The sequence below is a fragment of the Nilaparvata lugens genome, chromosome 3 (assembly GCF_014356525.2).
Source record: "Nilaparvata lugens isolate BPH chromosome 3, ASM1435652v1, whole genome shotgun sequence".
NCBI lineage: Eukaryota > Metazoa > Arthropoda > Insecta > Hemiptera > Delphacidae > Nilaparvata > Nilaparvata lugens.
Window position 1 is genome coordinate 38,462,812 of NC_052506.1, and position 13,828 is coordinate 38,476,639.

General features: G+C 34.5%; 2 protein-coding genes across 16 annotated transcripts in view; one reads left to right on the top strand and one right to left on the bottom strand.

Moving 5' to 3' along the window:
• The window catches only part of LOC111054417 (voltage-dependent L-type calcium channel subunit beta-2), a 312,670-nt gene that overhangs the window by 258,749 nt on the left and 40,093 nt on the right, over positions 1-13,828 (top strand). For 2 of the 15 annotated variants that reach the window (XM_039423724.1, XM_039423733.1), the window contains exon 1: positions 203-674. The exons of 10 other annotated variants lie outside the window; for them this stretch is intronic. In XM_039423724.1, coding sequence (XP_039279658.1) covers positions 627-674 — 48 coding nt within the window. In that variant the 5' untranslated portion in view covers positions 203-626. 3 more of the 15 variants (XM_039423725.1, XM_039423731.1, XM_039423728.1) reach the window with 3 other exon arrangements.
• On the bottom strand, positions 10,547-13,592 carry LOC111057322. Its single transcript, XM_022344751.2, has 2 exons — positions 12,365-13,592; positions 10,547-11,578 (listed from the first exon to the last, which is right to left on the bottom strand). The coding sequence occupies exons 1-2, from the start codon at positions 13,537-13,539 to the stop codon at positions 11,308-11,310; spliced, it is 1,446 nt and encodes a 481-aa protein (XP_022200443.2). The 5' UTR covers positions 13,540-13,592; the 3' UTR covers positions 10,547-11,307.

Genomic DNA, 13,828 nt, shown 5'->3' on the forward strand with positions numbered 1-13,828 from the left:
GCCGTTTTTCTGTCTGAGTGTATACAGTATGAGGCTAAGGACCTTATCAGCAGTGACTCTTGCTGATTGCACTAGTCCAGTGATAGGGCTAGTACATAATATAAGCTGGTGTGGTGCGGAGGCTTGCGGTGTATGCGGGTGCGGCAGTCGGCAACGTTAGTGTGCGTGCGATCGATAGTGGCGCATGTGCAGACGGCCGTTTTTCCGCAGTGAGCGGTGCGGTACGGCGTCTGGCGTCGACGTCGTTGTGTTTGTGTTCTGGACGACGGCGGCTGACGCGTTTTATGGGCTACCGACGACGATTTTCCGTCGCAAAGACGGCCGCGATTCGTTCTAAAATCGAGAAAACCGTGCTGACAAACGGGATGTCAATCATCGAAACGAATCGTCGACCAAAAGAGAGCAGCTACCGCTGCAACTCAGCACCTGTCATGGAGGCCAGCAGCTGATTATGATATCTAACCTTTGCGCCGCCACTCTTATCTTTATGATGTCAGTTGACACAAGGACCCTGCTACTGCTACTGCTCTAGAGGCTGTAGCTGTGTTGTAGTCTAGTAGTTTGTAGTGACTGACTATCTATGGTAGAGAAACCCGAGGACGACAGAGACAGAGACATGTCGCAATATGATAGGATACAACCAAAACAACCAGGGCTACAAACTGTTTACTCAGGTGATCTTATCATTTTCTACCTTCTATAGTCATTGTTGTTGAGGAGTAGTCGTGTTTCGTCTGTGTATAGACTGCTTGATTATATTAATTTTCCATAATTCATGAATTGGTTTAGTAGCTGCTTCTGTATTTATCCGGTAGGCTTTTTATGTTTTGATAAAATCCTATTTATGAATACATGACAGTTGGAGAATGAATTTTCTTGTGACTTTGTATATTTTTAAATTTGTTGTTTTTAATTGAAGTTCAACATAGTCTCATGGAAGAATACATGGTGACGAATCATGATGTAATTAGTTGTGATTGAAAAATCTGTAATGATGAATATTTATTTTAATCTAGTATAAAACACTGGATTTTTAAAAAATTGTCCACTCGCTTATACTTTGATATACGATACCACTAAATTTTCTGTTATGATGAATTTCATTTGAATCAAATCAAATCTTTATTATTGTCATAAACAAACATTGGTTGCATGGACAAAAGTCAATTGAACATAATTATACATATTATAGTACATATACAAAAGAAGATATACATAAATTCACACAGCCACATAATATGAAAACAGACCAGAGTTAAAGCAATTGAGAACAATAATATTATGGATAGGCATTGCAGTTCAACATTTCTTCAACCGAGTAAAATGCTCTCTCCTTCAACCATTTCGTTACTATAGACTTAAATCTTCTACTGTTCATATTTCTAACTTCAGATGATAGAGCATTGAACATTTTTACACCTAAATAGCTGTACTTTCTCTGCGTCCTAGCAAGCCTGACCCGACTCGAATCTATCCGACCACCAGATCTCGTGTTATATTCATGAATTTCTCTTCTTAAATTGAAAATACTAAGGTTTTCTTTCACAAACATCAAACATTCCAAAATGGAAATACAAGGAAGAGTCATCACACCACTAGCTGAAAACACAGGTTATCAAGATTCCCTCATGCCCAAATTAAAAACTGTGCGTAGTTCTCTTTTCTGACAAAGAAAAACATCGTTCACACCACAAGAATTACCCCATAACAGAGTTCCATATTGCAGATGGGAGTGAAAAAAAGCATTATATGCAGTAAGAGCTAGATTAGAACTGGTACAATATTTTAACATTTGAAAAATGATGTATACTTGAAAAATGAGTTATATTCATTTATTTCCAAGCTGTTTGTGGAATTTATTCATTGATACGCATGAATATTATCAATAAAAATATATGTTTATTTTTATATTTTTTTTTGAAAATACAAGTAGTGGATGACATTTTACTTATCTGTATTTTACAATAATCGTTTACAAGAGATACCGGACGTACAAAAAGTAGGTTACACTCAACTGAAATACAATTGGAACATTGGATTGATACATGTTATATTTTTCCAATAGGGTTTTGTAAATTCAAGTAATAAATTCTATGTCAGGTAGCAATTTACATCTCTATTCATTACTTACTATATATTTCCAACGTTACAGTCTATATATATGGCGTAACTATATGACTCCTAGTGACTCCTGACTCCTGACTCAGGACACAAGAAATCATAAAATGATATGCGGACCCTAATACTATATGAAAATTTGATCCAAGTAGACTACAAGAAGAATGAAGTTTCCTTCAATATTAGAAATTTCAAGCAACAGATATTTTGATGCGATAAGTATAGATGAGATCTGAAAGTGTTAGGTGCATACGACTACTGTATGTGGATGAATATTTTATTTAGAATACTATGCTATAGATCGAATCATCGTTGATATTCCCCTTAATAAAATCTGAATAGCTTAATAAGAACAATATGAAAACTTGTAGTACCCTTTTTACTTTCCTTGCCCTATTACCATAGGTAAGGAAAGTATTGCTTTCCAAAAAAAGTTAAGGTACCCTAATTTCAAGTTTTCTATACGTTTCAAGGTCCCCTGAGTCCGAAAACATGATTTTTGGGTGTTGTTATGTGTGTGTGTATGTATGTATGTGTGTATGTGTGTGTGTGTGTGTATGTGTGTATGTGTGTGTGTGTATGTGTGTATGTGTGTACGTCTGTGAACACGATAACTCCATTCCTAATTAACCGATTGACTTGAAATTTTAAACTTAAGGTCCTTATACCATGAGGATCCGACAATAAGAAATTCAATGAAATTCAATTCAAAATGGCGGAAAAAATGGCGGATAATTACAAAAAAACCATGTTTTTCACGGTTTTCTCGAAAACGGCTTTAACGATTTTCTTCAAATTTATACCATGGATAGCTATTTATAAGCCCTATCAATTGACATGAGTCTCATTTCTGAGAAAATTGCAGGAGCTCCGTAATATTCTTGAGAAAAATGGCGGATAATCACTACAAAAACATGTTTTTCACGGTTTTCTCGAAGACGGCTCTAACATTTTTCTTCAAATTTATACCATGGTTACCTATTCATAAGCCCTATCGACTGACATGAGTCTCATTTCTGGGAAAATTGCAGGAGCTCCGTAATATTCTTGAGAAAAATGGCGAATAATTATTAAAAAACCATGTTTTTCACGATTTTGCCCTGCAGCATTTAACCTTCTTAAAGGATTAAACCTGCCTACATGTTCTCAAACTAATTCTCTCAAACTAATAGTTCTCAAACTATTTAAACCTCTATTGAAATTAGAGATCGTTCTCACACTAAGCAGTCCGTATTGTGCAAATTTAAAAAAGTAGTTTTTAAAAAAATCAAAATTTATTAAACAAGAAATGAATGGAATACAATTTTTTTTCTTTTTTTTGTGTAGTTGAGAAGTTGATATTGTGGTAATTATTCATATTGAATGAAAAAGACTAAGAAATTGTCAAAAAACCACTGATTTATTGATAATTAGAAAGACCGGTTTCGGTTATTACACCATTGTCAATCTCTGATAAACTAATGATCAGAGATTGACAATGGTGTAATAACCGAAACCGGTCTTTCTAATTATCAATAAATCAGTGGTTTTTTGACAATTTCTTAGTCTTTTTCATTCAATATGAATACAATATTGATTCGATTTGCATAGCAATTAATCATTGGTGAAGAGGAAGAAGTAATGATGCATAGTAGTATCAGTGCGCCAAAGCATATCTGCTGCAGCTTGAAATAGTAACTAATTAATAGAGTGCTGATTGCATATCTGTTTCATCCCTTGATACCAACGGTATTCATGCTATTTTATTGAGGCTCCTTTCTGTGAATTTCAAGTCAGAATTCGGAAAGCAATCGAATCAGTAGTCAATATCAATCAAGTAATTGGTGGTCAATCGAATCAGTAGTCAATATCAATCAAGTAATTAGTGGTCAATCGAATCAGTAGTCAATATCAATCAAGTAATTAGTGGTCAATCGAATCAGTAGTCAATATCAATCAAGTAATTAGTGGTCAATCGAATCAGTAGTCATAGTAGTCTGTAACAGAAGGTCGATAGCGAGCTCAAATCTACATATTGACCTGACCGTTTTGTTCATACCCTCATATTAGTCCATATGTTCCTCGATATTTTTTCATTTAGAAAAAACTCTAGCTTCAGTACGATTGATAAACCATGTACTAAAAATTAATTATCCTTATAGTATGCAGAGATTGTACTCTCAATGTTTGGTACGGTTTCATCTACTGTACGGTTTTGGAGACTCAACTGATTCATCACGATCAAAATTTATGTTGAACACAAATTAAAACACTCCCTACTCCCTACATGCTACACTGATAGATTAGCTTGCCTTTTCTCAAACAAAATTGATGCGAGCAAACAGCTCTCAGTCTACCTCGTAGCTCACCCTGCTCACCCCATCCACGTTATTAGTTATACGAGCGGCTGTAAATTACTCTTGTTCCCACTTCCCTCCACTCCATATCAAGTCGTTTGAGGTCATTGGTCAACAAATTTGACACTGTCCACACTTACACTTTCAGTCTTCCTTGCTGAGTCCATTCTAATACAGGGCATTATTCTATGTTGTTCTCAAAGTCAACTTGTGTGTTTTTCAAATAAAATCGCCAGTGAAGTGGATTATTTGCATTGTGAATCATATGAGAGGCAAACAATGCTCTCCATGCTTTCTCTTTCATGATAATGGTTATTCCGTCTTATAGTCTGTTGTTCGGTTAGTAAAGTTGTGTGTACTTCAAATAGAGTCGCCACTGAAGTGGATTATTTATCTTGTGTGCAGTATCAGAAGCAATGGTCTATAATATAATTTAGATTGAACTCAACGTGCGTGCGTTTTGCAAAATATCCTATCAATAATCACGTTATAGTGATAGTTCACGTTTAATGATCGATAATTTCTATACAGGGTTCCTATTTAGTGAATAATAAACATTAGCTTCTCTCCAATGTGAGTTTCCTGTGTGGGAGAATATACAGTATAGTTGACATGAGGATTAGAATAAGGATAAGAATTTTATAAATCCTATTATATTGACCGAGCAATTTCTGTATGTATATATATATATATAGATATATATATATATATATATATAATATATATATATATATATATTATATATATATATATATAGATATATATATATATATATATATATATATATATATAATATATATATATATATATATATAATATATATATATATATATAATATATATATATATATATATATATATATAGTTTTATAATATAAAGTGAAACAGGATACACACGACACAGATAGATTAGAAACACTTAAAAGCTAACATTACAAACGAAAATTTTCGAGAGAGCTGTGCTCCCTTTGTCAATCAAACAAGGATTTGATTGTAAGTTTTTAAGTGTTTTTAATCTATCTGTGTCGTGTGTATCCTGTTTCAATTTATATTATAAAACTTTAAAGTGTTTTCCATTATGTGCTATATATATATATATATATATATATATATATATATATAATATATATATATATAGTTATTTATATGGTAATATATTCATGTCCAACGGATCTCGAAAACGGCTCTAACGATTTCCACGAAATTTTGGAACATAGTAGGTTTATGATATAAAAGTTTGATTGCACTAGATCTCATCCCTAGGAAAACTCGCTGAAGGACATGAAAAGAATAATAATTATTCATCCTTGGAAAAACAGATAATAATTTCGTCGTCTGTCGATAACAGAAGATACTAGTGTCTGTGTGGGTAAGAGACAGAATTATGTTCAGCTGTTGAATCAATCAGCTTATCTCACGAGAAATATTATCTAGAAATTTTCGGCTATAATCGACGAAATAATCGGCTGGATCAAAATAATCTGATTTGTTGACATGACATGGTATATCATTCCAAATTAGAGTATATCATAATTTTCAAAGTTAATCATTATTTTACAGTTTTAAGTGATTAGTGAGTGATATTTTGTTATTCAATTTGGTTTGTAAACAATCTAAATTGAAACTTTCCTGTTTTCAAATGTTTGCACTGGAAATTGGACCTGAAATCAAGTGTATGGGGCAAACTACTTTTTTGAATATTTATAGTGCATAAATCAAAATTTGGGGAAGAAATTGTTTTGGTTGTGACTGTTAGTCCTTTCTCACGAAATTCATAGTATAGTAGGTTTATAATATAAAAATTCAATTGCACTAGTTCTCATCCCTGGGAAAACTCGCTGAAGGATATTAAAAGGATAATTATTATTCATCCTTGGAAAAACAGCTGATAATAATTATTTCGTCGTCTGTTAATGATGGAAGTGAGTGAGCGAGTGTGGGACTGAGACAAAGTTATGACTCAGCTTTCGAACTTTTGTATCATTCAATCAGGTACTTAGTGCCGGTTGCACAAAAGCCGGTTGAATTTTAATCCTAATTGATTCCAGTAGAACCAATCAGAGAAGCCATCTTTTTGGAATGGTCTTCTCTGATTTGGTTCACGTGAAATTAATCAGGATTAAAATTCAACCGGCTTTTTTGCAACCGGGCGTTTGTGAGATAAATTTTTACATTCCTCTGGGAATCAATCTCAATCCACTGTGATTAGATAGAACCTTTCTGTATGAACTATGAATGTTATTATAATTTCTTCTTTCGTAATAAATTTTTTATGCTTTTTTACTCCAGAGCGAAGCTCGGTCCCCCAATATTTCTACTAAATCACACTTCAAGAGGTGATTTTTTAATGAATCGACAAGAGACCCTGATGAGCAGAATATATGTAGCTTAATTTTCACTAGTTTCATCCTTGATTGAAATAATGGACCTCCTCCGTAGAAAAATACTATCCAGCAACAGTTATGAGAAGTGATTGTCATAGTTGATCAGCTATTCGATCCTTTATTATAACAACTAACAATAACAAGTTATTTCTTGAAGAGTTCAGTAAAGGTATATAAAAAACAATTTTTCAAGACCGATGTTTGAAAAATCACTATAAAAAGCACGAAAGCATTCTATGAGACATTCCAAGAATCAAATATCAATTTGTATTTGGTTTTCATGATACATATTAGACTAAACTTATGGTGAATTTGACTCCTATATATTTTTTAAACCGAGCTTTGCTATAAACTCACTATCCTTGATCTACATTATAGATCACCCATATATATTCTTATAACATATCAACCCCTGATCCTGTTCCATTCTATCCTGGGCTGGGATTTGTGGCTTCGTTCCAATATTTCCCAGACACCATCGTATTAATATCGAGGTTACCGAGCACTTTCTGTTTCTCATCTCCTTTCACATTCATGAACTTTCCCACCTGCCTATTTTGCCACGCACCTGTATCAAGTCTAATGTCTCTTTTTGGGAAAATATCAGCTCCTCTTCTGATACTTATCCTAGTTCCTCCGTTGATGCTTGGCTTTCCATTTCCTTTTTTGACATATTCTTCAGAGTATAATTATTCTGGCCTGGCTACATGTCGGGTGTGACACAGACAGTGATATTTTGTTTCATGAATCTTCAGAATGTTCCTCTTCAGAGGAGATTTGCAAGCGAAAATCAATTCAGCAAGAATAAATTGTTTTTTTATGAATCCAACTCTAATTTATTTTGAAATCATTTCAGAATAAACAGAGCAGAATTTTTCCTTCGACAATAATAGCTATAGCTTCAAATCACATAAGTTATACCTACTATTTTTTAAAGAATTATAACGAATTTTTCTCCAACATTAGGCTACTCTACTTGAATTTTGTAGGAACTATTCAGCCAATGAAATAACTCTAATAATCATTCAATAACTCCCTATACTCAGCAATACTCATTAAATATACATAACATTACATATATGTTGTAATGAATGCATAATGGCTATTTCCAATTTGAAGTATAATTGAGTTTTCCACTGACTGTTTTTTAAATTCTTTGAAAAAATTATAGATAAACATATCAGGAGAATACCAGGACTTCATCATTTGTTGAATAAAGTTGTATAATATTCAGATCTCGCAGCGTAATCCATACATAAGTCATCATTTATTCACGATTCCCTATATTGCTGCGATGTGAGAACTCCAGTGCCATGCTAAGAGATCGGAAGAGCGTAGGTGTGTATGAATGATATTTTGAAATAGTTGGTCCACTAATTTACCATTTTCAATGTCGGAAATATGATGTCAGAGGGCTGCCGCGCCGCAAAGGGAGGCCGGATGTTGGCAAATGGTGGCAGGTGGGTGAGGGTGGGTATGAGGGGGGTGAGAGGGAGCGCTTGCGTCGATCATGAATGGAGCTCGATCTCGGGTCGGCTGGATTCGAGCGTCCAAACCAGCGTTCGAGGCGTCCGAGTTATGTAGGCGCCGACGTCTGACCACAAATGTTTGACCCGAAAATAGAGTGCGCCTGCACGCGCAAGCTCACAGAAAAAAAACACAGGATAGCCTGTCCATCATTCGGCCGGTTTATTTTGCGCCCTGGGCCCCTTACCACTGTATTTCCAGAAAAATCAATCAAGCAGATTATTCACCATCGAGCCTTGTTCGAATCAAGGGAAGTGAACAGAAGCATACAAACTTGCCATGCCAACCTGAAATGTGTAGTTCATTTTGTGATTGCTAGTGATACAGTGATTGAATTGGGAACACACGTCACTGTTGTAGTCACACACAAAAGCCGGAATCTCACTTTTACAGTATTGAGCGACTTTCATATCATGACAATCCATCCAATCTCATTCTGATAGTTTTCTTATTCCTGTAGAATGATACTGAAAGTGATAGATCTGATAGGTAATCGATTTGATATGCAATATTACATTCCGCTACCTCGATTTTCGCTTATCCAAGATTTGGAGCTCAAATTATGATTATAAAAAACGTATTTCAAACAAAATATAACACATTTTGATTACAGGGATTGAAATTCACAGTCACCGTCACGATCGTTTCGCCTTGATACAAGCAAGGTATCAGCAGACTAGCTGAGGAAGAGTTGTATTTTCTGTTCCAATTACAATAGGTTCTGTATATTTTCTATATACAATTATTACAGTAAATTATGTTACTGTTACAATTGACTTACAGGAACTTGTACCCATCTCCTAGTATGAATGAGGGAGGTATTAGTACACAGCTCAGCATTCTTATCATTCTGTACCTTCTTTTATTAATTGGTTTTTATGAAAATTGTAAGAAGTGTGTTTTTGAATGTTAATCTATTTAAAACCCTCCTGGACTGTGAAATGAGTGCTTTACAATCTTATAAAACAGCTATTGCCTAGGCGATGTAACCAAGAATCAACACAAAAACGAAGCCAAGAGAGCCTGACTGGTGACTGGAGAGGGCACTGGCACTCAATCTTTCGAAAGCAGAATGCGGCAAACTTGGAACTGACATTGTTCTGTACATACATTGTATTGAATGAGGAGCTGGCCAGCAGTGCGATGCGATGCCGCAGTCTGCTTCAAATTATTTATTGGCCTGATTCAAAATGTCGGGAATGCTGCCAAAGACAAGTGGACACGATGAAAAGGATCTCTCACAAAAACTGATCAATGCATGGTCTCACTCCACCACACAACCTCTCAGCCTCAACACCAGCCCAGGCCCAGCTTTTGTTGTTACATCGCCTTATCTCTGTTGAATCACACACTACAAGAAACGCTCTCCTGCTTCTTCAAACTGGTGCTCCCAGGGTACTTAGCCCTATATCATATGTGCTGAACTTACTAAGTTCTCTATTTACATATTATCAAGGCAAATAGACTGCTAATTTATTGCTGACTATAATTCCTGCATGGTACAGCTTCATGCTGTGTAGAAATGGGGAGTATGGAGTAGTTGGTTTCCCTACCATATGAGACATGATCAACTTTACAGATCATTCTCATCCACAAGTACCTGATTGAAACTAGAGACCTTATAGCAATAGCAATAGAGTGGCTTCTCCACACATCTGTGTAATCACTTGTCAGCTGATTTATGATGAATTATTCTATAGTCTGATTTCCACTCTGATATTGGCGTATGAAGGAGGCTCCTTTTTCCTTTTATATTATCCTTGAAATGCAAAATTTCCGAAAACCTTGTATATACGTCGACGCGCAATTAAAAAAGGAACATACCTGTCAAATTTCATGAAAATCTATTACCGCGTTTCGCCGTAAATGCGCAACATATAAACATATAAACATTTAAACATTCAAACATTCAAACATTAAGAGAAATGCCAAACCGTCGACTTGAATCTTAGACCTCACTTCGCTCGGTCAATTAGGTATTGTCACTGGTGGGGGTTGGGGTACACGGGAACACGGTAGCGTCATCACAATTTCTCATTGATTAGCGATGATTTGATCGTGATTTCTCAATTCGAGTCGAAATCCAGTTGTCATGTATTTATGGATGTATTCATGTATGTATGGAGCATAAAAACATTAAAAGCGCAAGTATAGAGCAATAACATAAACCATATAGAACCATTGCGTTCACGCAACAGCAACATGTGATAACCCACACAACCCTAATTTTACAGGAGAGACATTTAACTGTTTAATATACATATTTTACTAGTTTTGAATACTTTTTGCTATCATTCATATAATAAATATGATAATGTTCATATCCAAGTTGTAAAAATTGATAAAATATTATTTTGAAAAGAATAAAGTGGGTTAAGACATATTACCATAGAAAATTTGTCAATTTTTGAGGGTTAGGTCATTTTGCTTCTACCAAAACCTCGAAACTTTTTTGCTTCTCATTATTGATAATGTACTGATGATAAATAAATTATAAAAATAAATCACACAAATTATAATGTATCACAACGCAGACAATATTTTTAGAATAATTGGATGAATTTCATAAGTGAATGCTCTTTGCTGAATTCTGCTAGTCTATACAATCTGTCATGAACTCTGAGTATGATAGAGCACTGATTGAATGAATACTCTCATTACTCTAAAAACATTGTCTGCATAAATTAGTATCACATTCACTTGTATTATTGTAAGGGTTGATGAACATGTATAGAAACCAAGAAATTAATAAAGTAGATACCTATTATGAATCTTTATAATAATTTTAATTGAAATAAAAAATAAGATTACAATATAATAAGAGAAATAAGATAAACACAACAGCAAAAAATTCAGTTAGAATTATTAGATTAGATAAAAATTAGCAAAACATTCAGTAAGAATTATTAGATAAGATGAATTCATTAAATATTTAGATCATGATCATTCATGTGGAAGCTGGTCATAGAAAGCATGACAGTCTGGGGGTATGAATGCTTTCAGCTGCTGCAAATGATTGAACTTTTGGCTGGATATTTTGCGTGTGGAAGTATGGAGTTTTGGCCAAATTATTTTCTTTTCCAGGTTTTTTATCCGTTGCGGAAGTTTTGTCCAGTCATCTTCAAAATCAAGTTTGAATTGAATTCCATCTGGCGAATACTGTAGAGCCTTGATCTCTGTTACCTTGTTCTGCCCAGGCCTTAGACTTGAAAATCTGGAACAAAAGAACCAACCACCAATAATAATCAGACTAAAATTGCTATGATACACAGTACGGAAATTAGAAATCAACTGAACATCTTTTGAAAGTGAAGTTCTGAATTTATTCACAACCACAGTATAAAATTTGACAAACCTGATCCTACATTGTCTTGAACACGGCTGTGAATATTAATTGAATAATATTATTCACAATTTTTGTCACTTTCCTCTTTGCAAAGACTGAGCAGGAATAGATGAATTGCAACTCTTGCCAGCACCAATTATTACTATTGTACATTTCATTCTCCAATTCATATCAGGAAGACAAATGAACAACAAGAGAGTTGTCCACTCAAATAAGTGATGAATTATTCATCACTTATAAACGTTCAACTGCAGTATCATTGATTTTATGTATTTATTTTCAAGATCATGCACAATCAACTCAATAGGTAGGTAGCCTAAAAGAAACAGAAAAAGAGTCCACAACTTCTATATTCCCTAATAATTTGAAAAAATAGCCCAAATATAAAAAGTGTGTTATGATTTCTAGTTCTTCAATGATTTTCAGTTACAAATAAAAACTATGTGCATCAACAATTTTGGATTTGAAATGTAAGTTACTATGAATGTTCAAAAAACACCAAACAAGAAAATAAACTATTTGAAAATACGTGTTCATTATTAATGTTTGACATGGGAATCCAAATTGAAGATTATTTTGGAGAGATAAATTGTTTGACAACTACTTTAAAAACTAATATGGGAGAGGTTTTGGATGAACCTGAATACAGCTTACCTTTGTGATGAACTATGTGAGTAGTTGGTAAACTGGTCGAATGTAACCCATTTTGCAATGTAGGGAGAAGACTTTCTTGCTTCCATTGTTACGGTAAGGTAATTGCTTGGCAAGTAGACTTCTCTGTTCTTCAACTTCCTTTCAATGAGGCTATGCACTGAGTCGCACTCCATTTGTGTATGGCCGCGTTCCAAAAATTTTTGAATTATGGTGCACTTATTTTCTATGCAGTAATTCAAAAGTGCATTCGCCATAATTGCATTGCGGTTCTGGTAGGTGCATCCGTCACTAAATATAACAATATTTTTCTCACTTGACAGTTGATCTTTCAAGTAAACTAATATCAAGGATGCAAATGTCGAAGCTGACAGATCACTGTCAATTTCACTGAACCAGTATGCGGTTGATTGATGTGACACTATATTGTATACAGTGAAATTATGACATACTAATTTCGTTTTATAATAGAATGCATTCGTACGAATGAAAGGTGAAAGCTTGACAGCTTGAAGATCCATTGTAAGAACAGAACACTCATTTTTTACTCCTGATAACTTGTCTTTCTCTTTTTCTTCTCTAGCTCTTTTTTTTTTAATGTCATGCTCAGCCCATTCAGATTCAGAAATATTACCTGTTTTGAACTTAGTGCATGTATCACACTGATCCTTTTTTATCTGGTACAAAGATAAATTTTTTTCTTTGAAAACCGATGAAAATTTAGTCCTGCTCAGCGGTTTTCTACATTCATTCTTCATTTCATCAGAATATACGTTGTAGACTTCTAGCAAAGTTTCAAAGGTTTGCTCCAGGTATAATTTTGATGAGTTTTTCCTCCCATAGTGTGAAGGCAGTTTTGCTAATGAATCAAAAAACTGATTAAGCCTTGTAACATCGTCTTTCTTACAATGTGAATTGGGTGCTCGTTCTTTAAAAGACACCTCTGTAGACTTTATAATGCCATCACTACTCTTTGCAACCCATTCATTCACTGTACGTGCTCCTAAAGAAAGAGTGGATAGATACATCGACTTACACACTGGATATTTTATCTCATTGATAAGAAGATTATAAACTAATGTACTTTGTCTTCTTGAATCTTCATTTGTGTATCTTCGTTTGGGAGGTATTTTTTCAACTGTATTGGCGACGAAAACTTTGCGCTGATCCCATGTCATGTCATTCCAGAATTTTTCAAAAATGGTTTTCCTATCCTCATCTTTAATTTCATGACACCTTCTTGTTCCATAATTCTTACAAGCAATTGATGTGCATCTCTTCCCAATCGTTCTAGCAGCACGAGGCTGATTGTGAGTGACAATGTTCCCTACTCTACTGAATCCAATGTACTCTTTTCCTTCCATTCTCAATTTTTTCTGCTTATTTCTTTTCCAACATTCGGGGTTTCGTCTTTTCTTGCAATCAACATTCATTTCGACATCCCTCACAACTGGAAATTCTTCATGT

Bases quoted from the DNA above. Each gene is read 5' to 3' on its own strand.
- LOC111057322 (XM_022344751.2), bottom strand. From the start codon at position 13,539: ATGACATGGGATCAGCGCAAAGTTTTCGTCGCCAATACAGTTGAAAAA. The intron at 11,579-12,364 runs GTAAGCTGTATT...CTTTTGTTCCAG, and splicing joins TCACATAGTTCATCACAAAG to ATTTTCAAGTCTAAGGCCTG.